We start from the raw sequence: 22,997 nt of genomic DNA on the forward strand, positions 1-22,997 counted from the left end.
TAATTTCATTAATTAGATGGTAAGGCTTTTGTGTGGGTTTTAGTCTAATTATATTTTTAGTTTCTAAGCGAAGATACATTGAATACATTTAATTATGAATTAATTCCTTAATTCTTAAAAAAAAAAATGTAATATATAAATATAAGTAAATGTAGAAAAACCGAAAGTGACAGAGCCGAAAAAAATTTCAGAACATCACACTGATTAGACCACTTCAGTCGATTCGCCCAAAGTTTCCACTCAAAGCTACGTAAGTTGTGCGATCGCATTGCCAATGCCAAGGCTATGAAAGTACATACATCTAAATTGTGCAACGCCTAATGTTAATTTCTGTAAGCTAATTTATCACTAAGCAAACACAACAATGGAGGAGCCGTTCAACGGAAAAGTATGCCACGCCAACCAATTGTTCACGATGCACACAAACTTCTCCCTACGTATACGTAATGCAAGTAATTGCGTATACGCCGCATGTAACACATGAACGGGGCTCAGCACACAATGACAGCTGGCTGATAAGCCTCCCAATGCAAAGAGCAAAACAATTAGATGCGATGCTCACACCCGCCCAAGAGGCCAAGGACTCGTGCAGCCTGGCACATCCGCTTAACGTGGCCAAGTAGACTCATTTCGAACAACGCGACATGCGCCGGCGAAGTGTGCGATATCCTGGAGGGTCGCGTGTTTGAAAAGTGGGCTGCGTGCCGGCAACGTGTGCGAATCCTTCTATCCAAGCAGCGCATTATGAAATGGTTCAAGCGGATTGGTTGGCATCATTTGATAATTTTTTATTGCGGGCTTTCGAAATACATATACTTGTAGTGCAAACAGTCGCATAAGGAGAAATGTGTTTCCAAGCTAAGTTTTTTCTGCAGGATATACACTAGTCTAAACACCACTGTGCTCCTTGATCCAATCCCGTGCGAAACTAACTCTTGAGTAGACACCCGGATAATCGGGCTTTGCGCAACCGTAGCCCCAACTGACCACGCCCACCAGCTCGCCCGATTCGGTGACCATCGGACCGCCGGAATCGCCCTGGCACGCATCCTTGCCGCCTTCAAGAAATCCAGCACAGATCATACGCTCGGTGACGCCGCCATACTGCTTGTACTTCTCACTGCACAGCTCCTGATTAACCAGAGGCACTTCCACCTGACGCAGCCACTCGCGGGACTCCAGCAGGTTCTGGGTGTTGCCCCAACCGCTCACAAAGCACGCTTCCCCGTCCATGAATTTCATCTGAGACTCGGGCAGCTTGACAGCCCGCTTGGTCTCGTCAAACTTGATGGGATGTGCCAGCTGCAGCAGGGAGAAATCGTAATCGACATTGGTGTAGTTGAACTGCGCGTGCTGGACAATCTTCTGCACCCGCAGCAGTTCACCACTGCGAGCGAATTCACTGGTGCCCAGGCGTATTTTCAGGCGATCTGCCGTTTTACCACTTTGAAATGAGGAAGCATTTTTGAAATATTCTACAGAGGAGATTCCCTGAGTGGTTAACTTACTATGTGCAATGGGCGGCAGTCAATATCCACTCCTCCGATATGATGGAACCTCCGCAAATGTGGGACGAAGTCTGCAGCGAAACCTGATGTGGTGCGTCGGTGATGTTAATGCGGTGGCCGCCCACAATGCGGCCATCCAGGCGGGGTGTTAGCTTCCAGGGACTCTTCACTATATCCTCGAGCGAGCGCTGCCTTTTAACAGGCTGCGGTATTAAACAAACGCCTGCCAGAACCAACAGGCTGCACTGCAGCAGTAAAAACAAGCGGAGAGCCAACATGGTTGTTCAACATAAACCGAAGGTATTCAATGGCCCAAGGCAGAGCAAAGCCTTATATAGGAATGCTTGTCTTGGATTAGTGATAGCCGCCCAGTGGGTAGAAGACCCGCTGTGCAGCTTATCCGCCAACTGACACACAAAGTGCTCCGAACATTGGGGTGGCATTGTAGACACTCCCATTTAAAAAGTCACTTTGCCTTTTCGATGTTTCAGAATCAAGTCAGAATCGTTATCTTTCAGTTAGCACTCAATTGCTTAAATGGGTCACTTGTAATGCCCCCTGATGAAATAGTCGCTAAAAAAGGTTTCAAGTTCAGTTGGCCCTACATAAGTTAACTTATATGGTTCAGCAGCTAACTTAGGAATTTATTTGATACTATTATCTATCGTAAGTTAAATTGGGCACAAGCATCTCACAGTACATTTTAATAACCATGGATTTGTTTTACAACATTTCAATTTCATTCTATGAATAAATTAGTTGGGCTTGTGATGCAGTTCGACTTAATCCACCACATAGATCAGATTCCTGCCCACTTCGGTCAGTTTTCCAGCCTGCTCCACGCTCACTTTCTTGTTCTCCACATCCAGAACGAAGTTTCCATCGCCGAGTACAGTCTTTCCCGTTTTGTAATCCTCAAAGTTGGGAATTTTTCTGGGTCCCAGAACGGGATCCTCGTACCGCCAGATCTTAAGGGTAGACGCATCCGTTTTAAGTCCAATGATCTTGGAGAGCTTTTCTCGCAGAGATTGCACCGTGTCTCCCTCGGAAATGACAGTGTTCACCTGGAAAAGCGATGACCGCTCGATAGGGTTCGTCAGCTCAACGCTCACATTTGGTGCCACTGAAAAACTAATGAAGGGAGAACCGGGACGAACTTCCTCACGCGTTTTCTCTGGAGCCGATGGATCATCGGTATACTTAACTTCCAAGACATCAAGCTGAAAGTGAAGCAACGTTGATTGAAGAGCAACTCAAAAAGCAATGGAAAATACTTACATCTAGTGTGTTCTTCAGGTACTCCAAGTTGCTGATCAACACCTGACGCTCATCGAACTCCAAAGTGACGGCCAATGCAGCCACACCCTTGCCGGACTCCACCTTTTCGCGAATCATCTGGGCAAAGGGCATCACTCGTTTCATGAACTTCTTTAACTCAGCCTTCTGCTGCAGTGTAGCGGCAATGACTTTGTTGTCCGGAAGAGCCTGCGATTTGTTGAACAACTCCTTCATGGTATCGAGGACACAGCACTGCCAGGGAGGATAGGTCTTAGCTACCCAAACGAGGCCTCGATTCGGTTTCGCTGTCTGCACATTCACAGACTTATCTTTTCCGGCCTTGCCCTTCACTTGCAGCATGTTTTTGAGGTTCAGACGGAACGAGTGAGCGGCTTCCATGAGGTACTCCGAGCACAGGATATCGATTTCGTTGATGGCTCCCACTTCCGGCCACCGAGCATGAACAATGGACTCCTTGTTACCGAGCAGTCCCCAGACATGCTCCGCCATATGAGGGCAGATGGGGGATACCAAAAGAGCTTGTCTGCTAATGAACTCCAGTACCAGATCTTCATGCATTCCCTGTGCGCCACACAGCTCCCTGTACTTGTCCCTGGCCAACTGCAGTTCGTAAAAGCCACTCCTCAGTGCCTCCTTGAACAACATCTTTCGGTAATTCTCATCGGTTTGCTGCGTTTTCAAGTTGAGTTCACTCAGGAAAACCTGATCATTGAAGGTCTTATCTGTGCCCTTTCTTAGGCTGCTCCTGGTGTCCAACATGTCTTTAACCCACTCAATAAAAGTGTATAGACGCAGGATACCTGCATCCGCTGTGCTCTCCACGAAATTGGCATCCTCTACACTATCGCCAGCATCAGCCAAACAAAGGCGCATGCCATCGGCAGAGAATTTGTCCACAGCTTCGGTCAGAGTAAGGAAGTTACCGTCCGACTTGGACATCTTGGCAGAATTCAGCAGCAGGTGACCATTAACACGCATTCCCTTGGGCCACTTGTTTTCATCATTGGGCCAAATGGCAGCGTGATTGTACAGGCAGAATGTCAAGTGGTTCTGGATGAGATCTTTGCCAGAGACACGGAGATCCATAGGGTACCAGTACTCGAACTCGCGACGCAGAACTGCCAGATGTTCCTGTTTAATGGCTGTCTTTTTGGGCAGTGGAGTTTCCTTGAAGAAGATATAGTCCCAGATTTCGTCGGTCATGTCGGTCGGTTTGATGCCTGTGAAAGGGTAAATGTAAATATCCTAAACATTAGTGAAGCAATTTAACATACCAAAAGGTCCTGGTTTCTCGCCGCGGAAAGTGCCACCCTGCAGCAGGTGCACCACGGTATAAAAGGCCATGTATATGGTGGAGTCCGAGAGGGATTCAATCAACCACTTATCGTCCCAAGGCAATTTGGTTCCTAGACCGTAAGTTCTGGAGCAGGCGTACTCGTGCAGCCAGTTTAGACAGGCTTCGAAATTGTTGCGCGCCTCCTCGTGGAAGGTTTCCATGTCCTGCAAGATCTTGATGGCCTGGGCCTGCCATACTGGCTCGCCGTAGTTGAGGTACCACTGGTTACATAGAGCTACCACGCACTCGTCAGCTGAACGAGACATAATGGTCTTCTCCGGCTCGTAATATACATCCGCTTCGTTGGCATCCACCAAACGTTTCTGCAGATCCTTCTTCACATCCTGAATCTTGCGTCCGGCAAATTCACCAACCAACATTACGCCGTCATAGAAACTCTTCAGATAGCACATTTCCTTAGCTTCAGCCAACTTTTCCTTGTCGTTCTGTGACTGAATCTTAAGGGTTTCATAGGCATGGACGGCACTCAGTTTTCCCAGCGTAGGCACTTCGATAATGGGAATGGGTTCGTAAGGCAGCACCATTTCATCTGTCAGTCCATATTTCTGGCGGAATGCCTCCTTCTTCTGAAGATCGACCAAAGCAGCGTAATCGTCAGGGGAATCGGAGGGGACTGACGTGACCACACCAGTTCCCTTATCCTCCTTGATACTCAGCATGGGCAAGGTGTAGACTATCTTGTGCGGGGTCAGAGGAGCCGAAAGGGGAACTCCAAGCAGATCTTGTCCAGTTAACTCAGCCAGCACCTTAACATCACCTTCGACGGCAGTGAATCCCTGGTAAGTCATATTTCTGGCAGCCCTACGCGTGCTAATCCACACTTCGTTGTTTTTGCTAGACTGCCAGGCGATGTACTTGATGTCGGGATGCAGCCAGCAGTTGGTCTGCCCGTACATGGTCTCCGGACGCAGAGTGGCGGCCACCATGAAAATTGGCTGCTTGATGGAGCTATGATAAAATCAGCAATTAAAAATTAATAATTTAAAACCGAAAGAAATCGCAATTATACCTCAAAGCTTTGGGCGCCTCCAGAACCTTCATCTTGATGAGAGTGTACTCCTGGGGACCCACTCCCTCGCCCGAGGAGCGATCGTGGTCCATGCACGGCTGCCCATCCTTGGGCGAGTATATGGTATACCGTTTGCCGTACATGATCTTGCCGCGCTCCTTCAGATGGTTGAACTGCCAGCGCACGAACGAGTCAAAATAGGGATTGGCATCCGTTGTGATGAATGTACGTCTCCAGTCGACGTGCACGCCGATGCGCCTGAGATCCTGCACCGCCAGCGGTGGGAAGTAGTTAAGCCAGTGCTCGGCATTGGCAAAGTCCTTGATTTCCTCGTCCTTCAGTCCGAGGCTCTTCATGATTTGCCATTGGTATTTGGCAGCGCCGGTTTTGGCTACCGCTTTGCTCTTCTTTCCCTTGGACTTGTCCTTGGGCACCTCGGATGCGGCTTCAACGACAGCAGGAACCACCTCCTCGGTCTCGGGGAACTGTGGCGGAAAGCCGAACTGCTCCAGCTCGCGGGTTAGCTTATCCGCACACGCCTTGATGGGCATGCCGGTGCAGTGGAATCCGAAGGGCCAGAGGACGCGCCGTCCCTTCAGCCGATGGTACCGCACCGAGTACTCCGCCTTCGACAGGGAGAAGGTGTGACCCAGGTGGAGGCGTCCGTTCATGTACGGAAACGGGAAGGTCACGAAGAACTTCTCCGCCTGCCGCTTCTTTGGCGCCGTCGGTGCGTCCGACTCGTGCACCCGCTCCGTCTCCCATCGCTGCTGCACCTCCCGCTCGATCTTCTGCAGGTACTCCACCTTAAAGGTGCCCTTCCGTTCGGTTGTGGCCTGTTCAGGTGGAAAACAAACTTATTAGCATCGTGTGCGCCTTTCAAATGCAGTCATTCCGCGGTCAATTGCATCAGCCGGCTCCTCCGCGTGGCAGTTGCAGTGACTCATCCATAGACTTGGGGTTGCCTTCTGCGGCAAGTGCTCACCATGGTTTAGTTCTTAACGATATTTGTAATTGTTTAGAACAATTTCTTTATTCAAATCGTGGCACTAGCAAAAAACTAAATATGTTTCGAGCAATGCAACGTGTTGTGACCAGTGTAGCCGCAAATTAGTTAATACAAAATACTGACTAATAACACGTTATTTTAATAACATTCATAACTTTACACTTATGGTGCATTATATTTATAAATGTTATTAGTTTATATTTATAAATATTATTAATTTTTAGTTAATTAATGCAATCGGGGAACATTTTGTAAGCGTTTGTTATTTTGCGAATACTGAATTCCATTTAAACTAAAACTCACTAGCGCGTTTTATTTTACAAACTGCACGCGACTGTCACACTAATCATTTAACCTAGTTTTTTTTTCTTAATTAGTGTGAAAAGTTTTAGGACATTTAGATAAATTATAACTTAAGTGAACCGACTAGATTGGCCTACGTATTAACCCCCCAAGATGCGACCAGTATTCGCCCTCCTGCTCCTGGCGCTCCTCTGCTTCGCCAGCACCAAGTCCGAGAGCGACTTTGAGGAAGACGACAGCGATGATTTTGCCGAATTTGACGACGGCAACTTTTACGCGGAGCCCGCCGCGAAGAATGCAGATTCGTTCTCCGGAGGAGCAGGATCCAGTCACGGCGAGTCCCGGGATGAGCCGCCTGCCAAGGAGGCTCGGAAGCAAGCACAAAACGTGGAGAGCGACGAAGAGGATGGCCTGGTCGAGGATGACGATGAGTTCGAACACTTCCAGGTAAACACCGAGAAGGGGTTAAGTGTGGGGTTAAGAACTTTGGTCAAGAACGTGTCCAGTGAAATGTAACTAGGCTTCCACTGAGTTGGCCTTGTGTTCGTATTCTTCACAAGAATCTTGGTCATAAGGGTGGTAATTATGGTTCCAATGAAACATTTTAAGGGTTACTGATAATATAAGAACTTTCACCATGATGACAGTTGATTTTAGCTTACCTTAATATAGATCTCCTCTAGACAAAGACTTCTTTCAAGTCTGTAAAAGATATCTATCATGTTAGATAGCCACTGAATTATGTAACGTAGTTACCAGTTGAAGTTTTTAAAGTTTGACTAAACCCACATGATTTATTCATAACCTGAACTTCGAACTCAGGGAACCACGTTTTATCCAAAAGATCAAAGGTGTAATTGGAAATTAAGTATAGCAACGTCAACAGAAATGAAATATTCACGAACCACTTGAACTTATTTCCAGGACGAGGAAGAGTTCGAGGGCTACGATGGCGGAGACTCCAAGGATCCGCCCATCGACCAAAAAGTTGAGCCCAAACTGAACATACCAAACATCCCACTGCACTTCCGCACCCACTGGGACTCCTACTGGATGGAGATGCTCATGGTGGCAGGGTTGTTGGCTTATTTCGCCAACTTCTTTGCGGGAAAGGCCAAGAACGCGCGTTTAGCGCAGCTTTGGTTCAGTACCCACAGAGCCCTGCTGGATGAGAACTTCGCCCTGGTCGGAGACGATGGCAAGGCGGAGAACGAGAATCCAGGACTGATCAAGGAGAGCGAGAGTCTTTATACTCTCTGGTGCTCCGGCAGGACCTGCTGCGAGGGCATGCTCGTCGAGCTGAAGATGATCAAGCGACAGGATCTGGTCTCCTTGGTGGCTGGACTTATGCGCCCACAGCTCGACCAGGCCCACATCAAAATTGAACTCACACGCGGTGTAATGGATGCATTTGTATTTGCAGTTGGTAGCAAAAAGACCATTACCAAAGTCTTCAAAGAGTATACGGATCTGGTAAGTGGATTAAATACAAGTAACCATGCCTTAATTTAACATTACAAACTTTTTTGCAAACAGAGCAAGTTCTGTAGTCTAGTCGGCAAGCCGGAGGATCGCTACAATGTGCCCACCGGCTTTGGCGTGCTCTCCGAAATCCCGGAGGCCACGTCCGCCATACTCGAGTCACGTATTATCACTGCACTTAACAAGTACCAAAGCTATATCGATTACCTGCACATCTCGGACCAGTTCAGTGGGCCCATCCAGCAGGAAGAGGGTGGCACCCTTAAGCAGCCCGAAACCAAGGCCGTGCTTCTCGCCGGCTTCAATTTGCCGAAGCACGCCGAAATGGAGACCATTAAGCCGTTGTTATTGTTGATCTTTTATTTGATGGAGCGTCTAAAGACCTATCGCATGTCCAAGGAGGTAATCATACACATATTTTAATTAGTTGCGACATATGTTTAATGTGTTGTAAAAATTCCAGGGCAAAGCCAAGTCGGACAAGAACCGTCAGCGCGTGGAGGAGGAGTTCTTGAAGAGCACCCATGCCGCCCGCGCCGAGGCTGCTGCTCAGAGACGCGAGGATAAGCGTAAGCAGGAGAAGGAGCGCATCCTGGCTGACGAGGATCCGGAGAAGCAGCGCCGTTGGGAGGCCAAGGAGCAGAAGCGCCAGGCGAAGAGGAATGCGCCCAAGATGAAGAGACTGGCCGTCAAATCCCTATAGATTTGTTTCAAATGTGCCATTTGCCGCAAGGAGCGCACCTCATTAACGTACACAAACCGACCATTTGTAGATGTTCCTCTCAAATGCCAGAATAAAGCAATATCTATTTGTTTCCTATGGAGCGCCAAAACAGAAACCTCAGTTGTGCTAACTTAATCTGGATCTTACAAAGCTCTAGATTGTTGAAATGCAGATAAGCAGCTTATCTCTTTGCTAAGCACGATAAGTGTAAAATGAATTAGGTTAACTCAGTTACAAAAATATTTAGTATTTGCCGAAAGAAAATTTTTATTTTTATTGGAATATTTACGATTTGAGTAACAAGTAGATTTAAATGACAAGCTATGTGAATGGTTTTTGAACGCATGCTACATTTCTTATCACAGACACGCCTAATGCAAAATATGCTTTGTGAATTCGAAATGGTTCCGGATATTTCTCCATTTAGCACTTTACGGGGAAGCAGTTTTCGTTGGACACGTATGCGATGTGATTGCGCAGCGTTTTGATCTGCTTCTGGGCGGCATCGAAGCTGTAGGAGAGTGTGTTCAGCTGGCCCTGCATCTCGCGGATGACGGCCTCCCGATCGTTGACCGACAGCGAGGCAGTTGCTCGGCACTGGGCCAACTCCTTTTCCAGCCGATTGATCTGCTCCTGCTGCTGTGACTTGATCAACTCGGCTCGTTCCTTGGTGCCGGCAATAATCTTGGCGGACTCCGTTCGCAGTGTATCCAGATCGTCTTGGGTGGACTTGAGCTGTTCGCAGAAGAGATCTCGCTGTCGGAGCAGCTCCTCCAGTTCATTCCTGGCCTGGGTCAGTTCCATTTGGCACTGGGCCAGCTGAGGTCGCACATCGACGTTGGGCTGCTGCTCCATTTGCGTCTTGCAGGCCTTCAGCTCCTTGCAGACCACCACCAGTTTCGTCTGCATCTCGTCCTTCTCCTTGCAAACCTGGGCCAACTTCAGCTGCTCGTTCTCCAGGAGCTTGGGGAAGTGCAGCAGCTCGTTCAGTTTCTCCTGAAACTTGGCTCGAATCTCCTTCACCTCCGTGTTGATTTGCTGTTCGATGCGTTTGTTGTTCATGTTCAGCTTCTCCAGGGAGACGCACTGCTCCTCGACCTTCTGCTGGGCCAGCAGGTACTTGTTGCGGTAGTCCTCCAACTGCTGCGACTGCTCCTTCATGATGCACTTGAACTCCAGCTGCTCCTCCTTGAGCTCGTTGACCCGGGCTCGAAGTAGATTCAGCTCGGCGGCATCGGCATCCCCGTCGCCCCCCTTCGATGGACAGGGTCCACAGATGCCCTTCATGCGCTTCTGCATCTCCTTCATCTGGCAGTCCTTGCGCTGGAACTCTGTTAGCAGCCTGGTGTAGTTCTCCTTCATCTTCTCGTACTTGTCGGCCTTGGTGTTGCGCTTTCCGCCGCAGATGACCAGTGGATCGGGATCCTCGGGACACGGTGGCCTGGGGGGACATGGCCGGGCGCATGGGTCCTCCTCTCCCTCATCGTCATCGTCGTCGACGTCACAGGGTTCGGACGCATCCCGATTGGTTACCTCCTGGAGTAGCTTCTTCACCGATGTCTGCATGGATTGGATGCGCCGCTTCAGTTTCTCCAAGGACTCGCACTTGGCTGCTGGCTGTGGCTGGGCAGGGCAGGGAGCCTTCTGCGCCTTCCGTTTGGATGGACAGGGAGGAGGACACGGGGCAATGCTGCTGCTGCTGCTCTCCGGGCACGGACCTTGGCAAGGACCTGGGCAAGGACCTGGACAGGGTGGTGGCGGACAGGGCTTTGGGCAGGGACCCGGCACACAGACCGGCTGCTTTTTGCAGCTCATGATGGCGCAGGCGATCTCCTCGATCATCTTCTTGTCCTCCGGACAGGCGCCCTTCATCTTCTGCATGGCCTTTTGCAGGGCGCAGATCAGTTTGTCGTCCTGACCGGCCATATCCCGTTGACCTCCACCTCCGCCGCCACCACAAACACTGGCACACGAGCTGGGCTCATCGCTGCAGGGATCCGTGGCGCTGCCAGCTGGAGCACAAGGTCCAATGCCACACATATACGGCGACAGGTTGTCCTCGTCCACGGTGGTGGTCATGGGCAGCTCCTTGTAGTGGCGATGGGAGCCGAAGTTCTGCAACTGCACCGCCCTGTTCATCATGGTGTGCAGCTTGATGTTCTCCTGCTCCATGCAGATCCTCAAGCGCTTGATCTCCCTCAGTTCGTTGCGGGTCTTGCAGGGCTTGGCGCACATGTCCATGATGTTGCCCTTGATGTCCTGGATGATCTTGTTCTGGCAGTCGATCTCCTTGATCAGCGCCAGATACTCCATGTACATGCGCTTCTGCTCGGGATCGTCGGAGGACTCGCCCAGCTTGGAGAAGAGGTCCTCGTCGGGGCCCTCCTCCATCATGTCCTGCTCGCCAAGGTACTGGTTCTCATCGTCCTCGTACTCGCCGCCCTCATCGGTGTATTCCGTGTTCTCTGCCATCGCGATTTAGATCCACTTACCGATTCGACCAAAAATTTTATAAATACAAATTTCTTTTTTTTTTTTATATTAGGCTAGAATTACTAACGATTTTCGGCTACTTATGTTCTGCGAAAATGTTAACACATACTCTGAAAAATTTCGAAACAAGTTTTCGGACGAATCAGTTGTTTTCTTCGTGATCGAATAAAATGAACTGAAAGTTCAACGGACACTCGGCCTGGACAGTTGGCAACAGATTTGAAATGGCCTGCTCCGACTTGGGAGAGGTGAACGAAGGATCCCGGAGCACTGGGTTGGGCACAAGGAGTTGCTTTGTCGACGTGGAGTGGCGACACCCTAGCTCCCAGGATGGTCAAGAGAGTGTCCTTAGGGAGGAGTGTGTGTCGAGGTACTTATTCGGCGAAACGAACAACTATATCTACTACTGCCGCTACTTGAATTGGTTCAAAATCAAAACACAGTGCAACTTAAGGGAGATGGTATATCTTAATAAATAATTAATAATTTTAAATAAAAAAAAATGTTGAAAAAAAACTGGAATTCTTTGTTAAGTACCTAATGTAATAGTATGCAATGGGAAATGAAAAAAATAATCAATAGGAATATTTTAAATATATATTTATTACTTTTCATGGCAATGTAAGTCAATGTGTTTCTTTAATATTTAAAAAAAATTTTTTTTTTTAAATTAATTGGAGTAACAGCGATGACAGTTGCCATATGAGTAGGCGTAATATCCAATTTTCTATCAAATTACTTTCGTCACGTCCTACGTAAAATTAATATTTTTGGGAACTGAATGTGTCATAAGGTTTTTAAAAAAAAATTCTCTGTTCGCCAAAAACAGTGCAAAAAATTACACAAGTGCAACATTAACCAAATAGGCTAAATTTTCGTAGATGCTAAAGCCATCCAGGCGACCATTAGCCACCAGACAACGATCACTTGGATTCCGACCACGAAATCGCCAAGGAATATCATCTAGTAACACCTCGATGGGACTGGACTTCGCGTTGGATGGGAAGAACGAAGATCAGGCCGAGGAAAAGAGCAGCTATGCCAGCCTCTCCAGGCAGAGTTCCAAAGTGAAGGATACAGGAAGTGCCAGCAGTTTGGACTTCGGCGAGCACTGTAGTCCCAGCATAGCGAAGTTGCCCAAGAACAGCAGGGAGAGCAAGGAGGTCAATTTGATCATGAGTGATGGAGAACCGGAAGATTACCGAAAGGCTCAGGTCTCGAAGAGGAAGTTGCAGAACTCGGAAGCCATTGGCAGCAAGCTGAAGGAGGAACTCAGCAAGTACAAGCAGGAGCTCAAGGACTACAACGAAAGCACCAAAGATCTGGAGGAGAAGTACATGAAAATCAACCACGAGCTGTGCGAAATGCAGCAGAAGCACAAACAGTTCGTGTCCAGCCGGAAGCAAGCCTCGCAAATGGATTTGGAAAGTGAGGCCGATCCAGATGCTTTCTATAGCTCTGCCAGTAGTGTCACCTCGCAAATGACCATCCGACGCAAGAGTCCCCAAATCCTGCGCAGCAATACCAGTTTCATGACCGTTCTATCTGTTCACAGTTCCTGTGAGGAAATCGATACAAAGAAATATGCATCCGAAAGGAAGCACCATCAACACAAAGGCGATCTTCCATCACAGGTGAGCAGCGTTTTTGACAGTCGTATTGTGGAAACACTGGCGAACCGGCACGCGAAGCGCAGGAAAAGATCTTTGGAGCAGGATGATCGCGAGAGGGAGCCCGCTTCCTTCAAGGACGTCTACAATGTGCTGAAGGACGTGATCAACACCACACAGGTAGGATGCATCAGTAATAGTTACCTGAAACCAGTAATAGTTACCTCTTTGCTTTGCCTTCTTTCTCAATCAGGATCACAAGTACAAGCAGGAAAGGAATCGGGGTAGGGAAAGGGACAGGGAATCTGGAGACCTAGGCCAGCTGCTGACCACCATCAAGGGCCTGAAGAGCGAGCAAGTCCAGTTTCGGACGCTCATTCGGCAGCAGCAGGAGAGGATTGCCGACTACCACACGCGGTGTGTGAAGGCCCAGGACATCATGAGCACCCAAAAGCAGGAGATCGAGAAGCTGCACGTGAATAACAAGCAGTTGGAGTCAAGTATTTACCATGACATAGACAGTCTGCGATCGAAGATAGACACCAAACTGAAGAGTGTCTCCCATTTGCCGAAAATGATGCGGGACGAGCACTCCAAGTACGAGACGGTAATGCGGGAAAATTGTCTGCTGGCGGATAAACTTCATGCCCTCCAACAGGAAGCCATGCAGCTGAAGGTGAAGATAGATGAACTGGGCCGGCGAAAGCTGGTCACCATCAACAGGCTGAAGGCGGCCGAACGGGATCTGAAGATCTTCAAGAACTACAATTCGGCCCTGAAGACGGAGAAGCGCAAACTGACCCAGGAGCTGTCCTCTATGAAGGATCAGCTGGAGCAGCTCCAGACGAGCAGCAAGAGACAACTTTGCCGCCATCGCGAGCAGAGCGAAAAGCAGCGCAGGGATCTGCAGAAGAAGATCTACGATCTCGAACTGAAGCTGAGCAGGAGCCAAAACTCCACGTCCAGTTTGATTCAGGAACGGGACAGTCTGATAGCTGAGCTCCAGACGCAACTCCACACCCTGGTCCACAACTTTGAGGTCTCGCAGAAGCACATTAGAGTTCTACGCCGGCACATCTACTCCATGACGAATCAGGGTGCTACGGGCATCGGTTGCAGTGGCAGTGGGTCGGCTGGCATCGCCCACTTGACATCAGGTGGCTCCCATCGACCCAGTCTGATCAGGATCAATCAGCTGTCCCAGGGCTCCGGCAACGGTCGATTTGGTGCTCCCCGAACGCTGAAGGCCACGATCTAAGCAGGGATCTGGTCTCTACAGCCCTCGGCACTAGATTGGGCTCATCAGCTGTCCAGGCAACTTGAAGGTACTGTTCCCAGCACTTGGACTGTGCCATCAAGTTGCCTGGACATTATCAGCCCTTAAGAAGACACCAATTATTTCACTCCAATGATTATGTAAACTCGTCAACATTTGTAAACGTCATTTTAATGATTGGGTTAAATGTATGGGCGAAGTTAAGTTATTTTGGTGCGACAGCCACCTTACTGTCACTGCTCCAAAGATTCCAAAGCCTCCAGAAGGCGCTCTCATTATACGGAGCTATAAACAGATCAGTTTGACAGGTCATGATATAATTTAGGCAACAATTGCCGTTCACCAGACACGATTCCTGGCATCCACAGCCTTCGTTGAGGTACCTTCCTGGAACAGCCACTTGGCCACAACGACCAGTGCAGTCCGCCATTTGGTAGCCCAGTGAATCTTCTCCGATATCCGATTCTCTGGCTGGTTCTTCTGGTGATTCTGTGGCGATGGTCAGCACACTATCAGGACATTCCGCAATATTCATCAGCTTCACGTCGTCGATGGCAATGTCTCCGTATTGGGACCTCGCATCCGTGGCGGTGAATACCACTTGGAAGTCCTCATCCATCTTATCGATGGCGATCGTGTGTTCCAGCCACCTGGCGCCTTGCGATCCAGTCTTCTCGAATTTAATGAAGCTATTGGGACAAGGAAATCATGTTGCTGTATAGATCAGAGCTATATAATGAGCAATTGGTTAGCAACATACTTGTTCGTATTAAACATGCTTTCCATGGTCACCGAACCGGGTTTGATGGACACCAACAGACTACCCACTCCACTGCCGAACATGAAGTAGTGGAACTGAAAGCAGGCGGTAGAGAAACTTAGCTCCTTGGGATAAAATGGCGACAGGAAGTGGTAGCTCCCAAAGGCATCGCTCTCCGTCTCCATGCGCACGTAGTGTCCGTCGGAGTGGCTTTGGAATGTGTGATCCATTTGGGGACCCGTGCTTTCCGAGTGAAAATCGGCCACGGCACTGACCCGTTTCCAGGTTCCCCAGAAGCTCTGCTCCGCCGTCCAACCGCACATATCCTCGCTCTCAAAATCACAGGAGACATTCCATGTCTGGCTTCTCAACCCACAGGTTCCCAACTGGGTGCTCCACTTCTTGCCATCGCAGTAGGCAATGCGATTTCCAACCAACCCATAGCCATCCAAACATGTGATTTTGGCTTTCATAGGGGAACTCAAAACAAATCCGTTCTCAATTTGCTCGTATTCCTGGCAACCGTTCTCTAAAAGTTAATAAGTTAGGTAGATTTTACTTACTTTTAGAAACTTCTAGCATTTTATTACAAATAATATTCACCTACTAGCACAAAATGGTTTTTTCCCTCGAGGAATACCGCGATCGCAGGTGAACACCTTCGATCCTTGTAGGAAATATCCTTGATCGCAATGAAAAACAATGGATCCATTAACTATTTCCATCGAACCATGTTCCAGGTGAATGGATTCTAGACATCGAGCATTTGTTCGGCTCACACTCGATATAAGCAGGAGGAGCGCCCAGAACAATTTCATAGCTCAAAAAATTAATATTCTATACACTGATTGTCGTGATTCAAAGAAATTACTCCGCCAAAATTATACTCATGTTTTTAAAAGCTCCGAAGAAACACAACGACTGAGTGGAGCTGAGCTGTGTTCCATTTCTATTGCTTAAATGTAGATGGTGAGCGTAAGCAAGATGAGTTCATATGTTCCTTATCAGCACAAATACAATCTTTAAATTTTATTATTTTTATCTTGAATAATGACATTACGAAGGAAATTTACCAACAATTAGATCGTGAGTAACGTAGCTCTACAGGGTTTTTAAGTTTAAAGTTCTATGTAATTAAAAGAGTTTGTGAGTTTTGAAAAAACTGATAAAATCAGTCCTTTTACTTCTTAAAATTATAAATATAAAAAAAGAAGCTATAGTCGACTATTGATACCGTTACTCAGCTAGTGGAAGGGAGAAGGAGAGTCTTGAACACAGTTTTTGCCGGTTTGTAGGCGTTATAGTGGGCGTGGCAGAAAGTTTTTTGGCAAATCGATAGAAGTTTACAAGACCAATACAAAAATGAAAAAATATCAAAACATTTTTCAAAAGTGTGGGCGTGACAGCTTTGGGCGGTTTGTGGGCGTTAGAGTGGGCGTGGCAAAAAGTTTGTTGGCAAATCGATAGAAATTTACAAGACCAATACAAAAATGAAAAAATATCAAAACATTTTTCAAAAGTGTGGGCGTGACAGCTTTGGGCGGTTTGTGGGCGTTAGAGTGGGCGTGGCAAAAAGTTTTTTTGCAAATCGATAGAAATTTACAAGGCCAATACAAAAATGAAAAAATATTAAAACATTTTTCAAAAATGTGGGCGTGGCAGTTTTGGGCGGTTTGTGGGCGTTAGAGTGGGCGTGGCAACCTGAATCGACAAACTTGCGCTGCGTCTATGTCCCTGGAGTCTGTATATTAACTTTCTAGCTTTTGTAGTTCTGAATTCGACGTTATACGACAGACGACAGACGGACAGACAGACGGACAGACGACATGCCAGATCGGCTACTGATCCTGATCAAGAATATATATTTATATGTGGAAACGCTTCCTTCTGCCTGTTACATACTTTTCAACGAATCTAGTATACCCTTTTACTCTACGAGTAACGGGTATAAATAGCCATAGAATTTGATTTACTGTTTTTTAATGGCTATAAGTATTAAATAGTTGTGTTGTCGTTGGTGACGTTTCCTCTTATTTTATACAACATTTGTGGCTAATTTGGAATTTTGTGATCTCATTCCAGGCCAAAGTACGCAGCCAACAATTGCCAATTAAAATACAAATGTAAACAATTCGCTTCTGAGAAACTCACTTGCCTATAATTTTCCCATCGATCGTGTGTTGTATAGAAGGATAAATACGTAAACATATTTCCCACCCATTTTGGAGTGTGATTCTGTGCGAAAAGTGTTTGGAATCGGCTGGTTTTTTGGGGATGCCTGTGGACTTGAGGGGGCGGGAGAATTGGGGCCGATGACAGCTGAAGAAAAAAAAAAAAAGAAAGAAATGTGCACTGCGCAGAGAATAGGAAGCATTCTTCTGCGGAGAAACTGAGAGCAGAGAACGGTCTAAATATAAACAAAGATTCTCTCAGAAATCATTTTTAATATTAAAACAGCTTGATCCAGTTGGCGAACAAATGGTACCTGTTATGTCATTAAAAATATCATACAAAAATATATACAAATATAAATATACGCTATATTCTACATAAAGGTAAACTAAATTCTAAGAACGTAATGTAGTTAACAATTCTACTAAATCTATTTCTAAAAGCATACTACATTTACCTAATCTTTTGATATGCTTTCCTGAATCAAACAAACTCTGCCAAAAGCTGAAAGAACTCAGCATACCTCGCCATTTCTGAGCAGAGGGTAGCAAATGTTCGGAGATGGCCAGCGGGGAGCATTATATTGAAATGAAGCCAAAGGTGTTTCGGCTTTTCATTTTGAATTTTCCAATGTGAGGGTCGCTCGGCGATTTGTACTAGCCGCAGTTTGATTTTCGCACACAAGGCGGGCGGACACGGATGAGCTTGATAGTTTAGCAGCGGATACCCGGCGACACGCTCCGATGGGCAGGTCGCATTTTTCGGTGACGATGACGCAGTGCGTCTTCCTCGTTGTCGTCGTATCGCTGATTTTGTCACACGTGCGGGCAGCTGGCGATGCGATGTCTTCCGCGAACGAATCAATATCGTTGCCCACGGCTTGCGTCATTCGGGCAACGCTCTATATGACAGCTGCGTCGGAAAGGAGTCACAACGATTTTGGGCTGCCTCTGGCCATAGATTGCAGTGAAAACGGCACCATGGAGACGAACTACTTCGATTTGGGCGCCCAAAGAGTGGCCGGCAAGCGGCATGTAACGCTGGATGGCTCTCAAACACCACCACTGGGAATCTCGAGCTATGGCTTGGAGTACCTGGACAATTGTGTGGATCTGGAAAGTCTCGAGATCCAACGCTTTGTGGGATGTGCCACACTGAAACTGAGTTGTGGAGGAGCTCTGATCCCCAACCTTACTGCAGTAGCTTTCAGAGACAACGAATTGGGCACATTCAGTGGAAATACTTTCCAGAACTTGCCGCATCTGAAGCAACTCCACTTGCAGCATAACTCCCTGAAGTACATTGAATACTTTGAAAGCGGTGCCGACTTGGAGGAACTTATTATACAGGACGAACAAGACTTGGGCCTGTACGAAGTTCAAATTCTAGAGCAGCTGCCATTGCTGAAAAGGCTTAGTTTGTTAAATATAAAAAAAATTACGGATGGATTCCTAAGGACCTTGCCAGAGAATTTAACGGATCTGGTCATCGAGGATACGCCCATTGAACCAGGAGCTTTGCACCTGACTGAAGGCATAGCGAAACTGGTGAACGTAACCATCACGAATTGCCAGCTGAAGGAATTTGCTTTGCAACCAGCACACAATTTGGATATTATTTATCTAAACCTAAGTGGCAATGCCTTATCTTCGTTTAGCATAAGTTTCGAAAATGGACCCAGCACCCTGCAGACATTGGATTTGAGCCGAAATAAATTGGAGCACCTGAACTTCACCTGGTTTTATAGGACCATCAGTCTTCGTAGTCTTCACTTGCGGGAAAACCTCTTTCATTCATTGTCCCTCTACCAATTGGGCTTGATTTCACCAGCAACCATTCACCATATAGACCTGAGATCCAATGAATTGATGAGCTTCCAGGATACTGAAAATGCTGATCTGCCGTTCTGGAATCCACAGCTTCGCATTTCCATCGATGGCAATCCTTGGAGCTGCCAGTGGATGCTGAATTTCTCGCACATGCAACCTCAACTCTTCCGACTATTCCAGTACTCCAAGTATATATCCCACATCAATATAAATGGCCTGAGCTGTATACCTCAAGAACCGCCTTCGGATGAACCGCCCAAGGTGCGGAGGATCATGCACGTAAGGATCAATGGTAAAGACTCTGCGGTTCCCGTGCCACATCCACCCGGAAATGTTTCCAGTTTTACTGTCCTCTACGGTAACCCCGTGGAACTGCACCGCAGTCAGCGATCCTTAGCGTTGATAATAGTGTTTATGCTGCCTCTGGGTATCGCATTCCTCTTCCTGTTGCTGTATCTATACCTCCATTGCGAGAGACTCTTCCACTTGTCCTATTACTCCTCGGGATTGCCCTGCTTTGGTGGCGAAAAATCATCCAGTGGCCCGAGGTTTGTGGATCACGTGGACATAGTGCGCTATCCCATTGCTAATGGCGGCTCATGTACACCGGTGGATTTGGAAACCGATTTGCCAGATGGATACGAGACGCCAGTGAGTGGAGGTACCTCGATTTGCAATTGCACTGGTCACAGGGAATCCACCTGCTCCCGCACCCATCATGTCACCTACGAGTCCCTACCAGCTGAGCTGCCCTATCAACTTTACGCAGAAATCAAGGAGCAGGCGGATGAGAACGGGGATACGGGTGATGGGCCGACGTCAACTTCCTGCCCTACGGCTCCCATCTACGATCATCTGTCGTTTGTGGAGGAGGTGCCAAAACCTGATGAACTGAGAGATGCTTCCTAGGTAGAATCCATCTTTGATATAGTCACTTCAATTATCATTTCTAAATTTTAGGACTTTCAGTTGCCTTTGGCTTTGGAATTCGTGGGTTAACAAGAAAGATGGTTTTCCCAAGAAAATATGGAAAATCTGGATATACTCTTATAGTTTAGGGTCGCACAACGGCAGTACCTTTCCAGTAAGTGTCATACGGAACTCGGACCAGGAAAAGAATTCCGTATGACACTTCTTATAAAGTTGCCTGCTGGTTTCATCTAATGTAGTTTATATAAGAAGCTCGACTGTATAAATAAACTGTTGATTTGTTTTTATTGCTAAGTTTCTTTTAGTTCATAGTCTCATAATTGTAATGCTCTAATGCTGATTTGCTGTGCCCTGCGTTGTAATTAATTGTTAAGTTTTTTCTAAGTCTAATTGCGATTTTAAATTTTCATTCGGAATCATGCAATCATTTCATAATTGGTTTACGGGAGCTTACAACAATACGCCGAATGATGTTTGGTTTCTTAATTGTGGGCTTTACGTCCTTGTTGTCTTCAATTCCATTTGGCTTGTCATTTTCCTTGGTGGTCTCCCCATCTAGACATCTCTCGAGTGGGCTCAAATTGTGGACAATTGGATCGTTTGCGCTAAACTTCACCGCCTTTTGCGAATCTTCGCCGAAGACTTGTCGTTTTTTGCTGAGGATGGAACGCACATTAGCGTTGGTCGAGTCTTTAATGACGGGAATCCTCACAGGAGTTCCTTTGCGCTGAGGTTTTTGTGGCGTGGAACTGTCCAGGATTTCAACGCTCAGAGTTCCATCTGGCTTGATGGGAGATTCTTTGGACGCCTCATCGCCACTGTCTTCCGTTTCCATTTCCAGCTTTATGAGCTTCACAGGAGTGCCCTTGCGCTGCGGCTTTGCAGGCGTTACCATGCCAGGCATCCTTGCTTCCAGCAACTCTTCGTTGGACTTTACTTTTATTCCTCCCAGTCGTTGCTTAACTGGGGTACCCTTCATCAAAGGTTTGACCGGGGTTTCTTCAGATTTCAAATCCGTTTCTTCGTTTTCATCTTGGTGGTTATTCACTTGAGGTGTAACTTCATCATTTCTGGCTTCGACTGGAGTGCCTTTCGCCTGCGGTTGGGGAACTAGTTCTGGAGTTTCCAACTCCTCTTTGTTATCAACCGCGTCTTTCTTTTCCAAGTTTAAATCGATTTCCCGTTTTATTTTAACACCCATAACTGTTTTAATGGGTGGTTTATTTATGCAAGCCTTGCTTTCGGATTCTTCTAGTTCCGGTTTGACTTCTACGGATGTGTCTTTTAGTGCTGGTTTTAATTCCTCCACAAACTCCTCTTTAATGACAGGTTTCAAGGGCGTGTCAAGAAGAATAATTTCAGTTGCAGTTGGTAGAGACTTGGTTGTGGTTTCTGCAGCCGTTTTTAAAGATGTTTTTGGAGATTGTGCGGCTACACTGACAATGCGAGGCAACGCAGACTTAAGTTCCGCTTCCTTGATGTTAAACTCCATGGCCTGCATGGGCTTAAAACCGATCTTATGCTCAGTCAGCAGATTTTCGCGATCAATGAGCACACAGCGGGATTTCAGGGACTCAAACCTCCAGCTAGAAATATAAATAAATTAGTTTTGGAAAAGCAAATAAGGACGGAGTGTATACCGTGCCATTTCCTGCTGGACGGATCGCATTCGCTCCTCCAGTCCGGCCTTCTGGATGCGCATGCTGTGCAACTGCACCTTCAGCTCGTCCGTTTCGCGTCTAAATGGGGATGAGGATTAGGTATTAGGGGTGTGGAGGCTACCTAACTGGTCAGCAAGAACAGGCCGTAGCTGGTGAGGCTCAGCAACTTATTGCCGAGCGATGACAGCGCGGTGTCGACCAATAGGGGCAACTCATACTTGCAGAAATCCAACATCGAGTCCAGCCAGGTGACCGACTTCTCGCTGGCCATCTGGCGCAGTCGCTCCTGGGAGAGATTTAGCTGCCGTTCCAGACTGTCGTTGGCAGACATCAGTTGCCGTATGCGCTCATTCAGCTTATCTGTGGAAAATGGGAAAAATTAATCTTGTTTACAGACCAATGGATATCGGTTACTCACTTTGATAAGTCTTGTCCGCACTGCAAAATATTGTGCTGCACGCCTGCAGCTCCGTGTGCATGGCCACGTTTTCCCGCTTGAGACGTCTGATCTCAAACTGGCTGTCCGTGAAGGTCTTCTTCATTTCCAGATAGCTCTTCTTCTGGGCCGCCAAGATCTGCTTCATCGCTTGCCTTTGGTCGTCCACCTCGGCGAACAGAGAGTTGCCCTTGCGGTCTTTAAAAATAGTACAATAAACACTTTTAAGAACTAGTTTTAAGGCGCTATGTTGTTCCTAACTACCATTGTTTTCAGGGGCGGAAGTAAGCAGTGCTATCTTGGCATTGGCTTCCACCAGCTGCTCCTGGCAGCTCTCCAGCAATTGCAGCTTCTCCTCCAGTTCATCCCGCTTGCAGTTCAGATTCTGTTCCATGCAGCTCACTCGATCTTGCAGACACTCGATGGTTTTCTGGAAATTCAGGGTATTATTAAAATGGTTAGATACTTTTGATGGATATTTCTACCTCTTTTTCAGCCACCGCCAGGGTGTTTGTGACGCGCAAATCCTCGTATTCCGCCAGCTTTTGCATCAGCTCAGAGTTTTCAAGCTCCAAGGCATTCAAACGGGCCGAACAGTCCTCGTGGAGATCATTTGACCTGGAGGCGGACTTATCCGCCACTTCCTTTTCAGCGGCAGCCAGCTTATCCTTCAGCGTGTTGGTCTCCTCCACCTTGGCGTCGTAGTCTTGCTGCAGTACATCCTGTTCCTCTTTTAGAGCCTTAAACTTTCGACGCAGTTCCTCCAGTTCCTGGCAATTCCCTCCAGAGTTGCTGGCCACCGGCTGGCTACTCAGTTGCTCCAGTTCCTGGGTCAAATACGATTCGGCGGCCAGGGCGGTGTCCAGATTCCTTTTCAGCTCATAAATCCTTTGCGCATCCTTTTCGCTTTGATCTTTAAGCTGCTGGTGGCGATCGTGCAGCAGCTTGTACTCCTCCACGATGTCATCCACGGTTAGCGTGTTTAGGTCCAAGTTTTTGTACATTTCGTTTGCTTAAAAAGACGCCAAGTTTTTATATTTTCAAACCGACAATCGTAGTATCGATATTTCACTGTGTAAGTTATCGCTATTGATTGCTCCCAGTGTTGATCGATGACATTTAACAGAATGATTTGTGCT

The 22,997-nt window shown here is 47.3% G+C and overlaps 8 protein-coding genes across 12 annotated transcripts; 3 read left to right on the forward strand and 5 right to left on the reverse strand.

Annotated features, from left to right (window-relative positions):
* Positions 1–218: 218 nt before the first annotated feature.
* LOC120449015 (trypsin-1) lies at positions 219–1,995 on the reverse strand. Its single transcript, XM_039631296.1, has 2 exons — positions 1,509–1,995; positions 219–1,444 (listed from the first exon to the last, which is right to left on the reverse strand). Exons 1-2 carry the CDS (start codon positions 1,784–1,786, stop codon positions 889–891), a joined length of 834 nt encoding a protein of 277 aa, XP_039487230.1. The 5' UTR covers positions 1,787–1,995; the 3' UTR covers positions 219–888.
* Positions 1,996–2,179: 184 nt separating this feature from the next.
* LOC120449001 (leucine--tRNA ligase, cytoplasmic) lies at positions 2,180–6,286 on the reverse strand. 2 transcript variants are annotated; one of them, XM_039631284.1, is made up of 6 exons: positions 6,159–6,286; positions 5,174–6,009; positions 4,082–5,112; positions 2,787–4,027; positions 2,274–2,728; positions 2,180–2,236 (listed from the first exon to the last, which is right to left on the reverse strand). In XM_039631284.1, the coding sequence occupies exons 1-5, from the start codon at positions 6,159–6,161 to the stop codon at positions 2,291–2,293; spliced, it is 3,549 nt and encodes a 1,182-aa protein (XP_039487218.1). In that variant the 5' UTR covers positions 6,162–6,286; the 3' UTR covers positions 2,180–2,236; positions 2,274–2,290. The 2 variants fall into 2 exon arrangements, with proteins under 2 accessions (XP_039487218.1, XP_039487210.1); XM_039631276.2 differs by having other exon boundaries at positions 2,180–2,728.
* A 230-nt stretch (positions 6,287–6,516) lies between these two features.
* Positions 6,517–8,806, forward strand: LOC120446318 (PAT complex subunit CCDC47). Its single transcript, XM_039627237.2, has 4 exons — positions 6,517–6,932; positions 7,410–7,958; positions 8,022–8,369; positions 8,431–8,806. The coding sequence occupies exons 1-4, from the start codon at positions 6,639–6,641 to the stop codon at positions 8,668–8,670; spliced, it is 1,431 nt and encodes a 476-aa protein (XP_039483171.1). The 5' UTR covers positions 6,517–6,638; the 3' UTR covers positions 8,671–8,806.
* A 131-nt stretch (positions 8,807–8,937) lies between these two features.
* On the reverse strand, positions 8,938–11,377 carry LOC120446297. Its single transcript, XM_039627205.2, has one exon. The coding sequence runs from the start codon at positions 11,161–11,163 to the stop codon at positions 9,115–9,117; it is 2,049 nt and encodes a 682-aa protein (XP_039483139.1). The 5' UTR covers positions 11,164–11,377; the 3' UTR covers positions 8,938–9,114.
* A 529-nt stretch (positions 11,378–11,906) lies between these two features.
* LOC120446304 (myosin-11) lies at positions 11,907–14,244 on the forward strand. 2 transcript variants are annotated; one of them, XM_039627225.2, is made up of 3 exons: positions 11,907–12,974; positions 13,048–13,401; positions 13,453–14,244. In XM_039627225.2, exons 1-3 carry the CDS (start codon positions 12,066–12,068, stop codon positions 14,050–14,052), a joined length of 1,863 nt encoding a protein of 620 aa, XP_039483159.1. In that variant the 5' UTR covers positions 11,907–12,065; the 3' UTR covers positions 14,053–14,244. The 2 variants fall into 2 exon arrangements, with proteins under 2 accessions (XP_039483159.1, XP_039483151.1); XM_039627217.2 differs by having other exon boundaries at positions 11,909–12,974; positions 13,048–14,244.
* A 26-nt stretch (positions 14,245–14,270) lies between these two features.
* Positions 14,271–15,746, reverse strand: LOC120446328 (neuropilin-1a). 2 transcript variants are annotated; one of them, XM_039627245.2, is made up of 3 exons: positions 15,438–15,746; positions 14,831–15,359; positions 14,271–14,759 (listed from the first exon to the last, which is right to left on the reverse strand). In XM_039627245.2, the coding sequence occupies exons 1-3, from the start codon at positions 15,646–15,648 to the stop codon at positions 14,276–14,278; spliced, it is 1,224 nt and encodes a 407-aa protein (XP_039483179.2). In that variant the 5' UTR covers positions 15,649–15,746; the 3' UTR covers positions 14,271–14,275. The 2 variants fall into 2 exon arrangements, with proteins under 2 accessions (XP_039483179.2, XP_043861924.1); XM_044005989.1 differs by having other exon boundaries at positions 15,434–15,680.
* A 1,840-nt stretch (positions 15,747–17,586) lies between these two features.
* Positions 17,587–20,055, forward strand: LOC120455618. Of its 2 annotated transcripts, none has more exons than XM_039642012.2 (2): positions 17,587–19,740; positions 19,801–20,055. In XM_039642012.2, the coding sequence occupies exon 1, from the start codon at positions 17,746–17,748 to the stop codon at positions 19,738–19,740; it is 1,995 nt and encodes a 664-aa protein (XP_039497946.1). In that variant the 5' UTR covers positions 17,587–17,745; the 3' UTR covers positions 19,801–20,055. The 2 variants fall into 2 exon arrangements, with proteins under 2 accessions (XP_039497946.1, XP_039497937.1); XM_039642003.2 differs by having other exon boundaries at positions 17,588–19,740; positions 19,792–20,055.
* Positions 20,028–22,945, reverse strand: LOC120455608 (protein Spindly). The gene is made up of 6 exons (XM_039641992.2): positions 22,344–22,945; positions 22,123–22,288; positions 21,841–22,056; positions 21,641–21,782; positions 21,402–21,500; positions 20,028–21,347 (listed from the first exon to the last, which is right to left on the reverse strand). The coding sequence occupies exons 1-6, from the start codon at positions 22,860–22,862 to the stop codon at positions 20,186–20,188; spliced, it is 2,304 nt and encodes a 767-aa protein (XP_039497926.1). The 5' UTR covers positions 22,863–22,945; the 3' UTR covers positions 20,028–20,185.
* Between the last annotated feature and the right edge of the window lie 52 nt (positions 22,946–22,997).

The sequence above is a fragment of the Drosophila santomea genome, chromosome 2L (genome assembly GCF_016746245.2).
Source record: "Drosophila santomea strain STO CAGO 1482 chromosome 2L, Prin_Dsan_1.1, whole genome shotgun sequence".
Classification (NCBI taxonomy): domain Eukaryota; kingdom Metazoa; phylum Arthropoda; class Insecta; order Diptera; family Drosophilidae; genus Drosophila; species Drosophila santomea.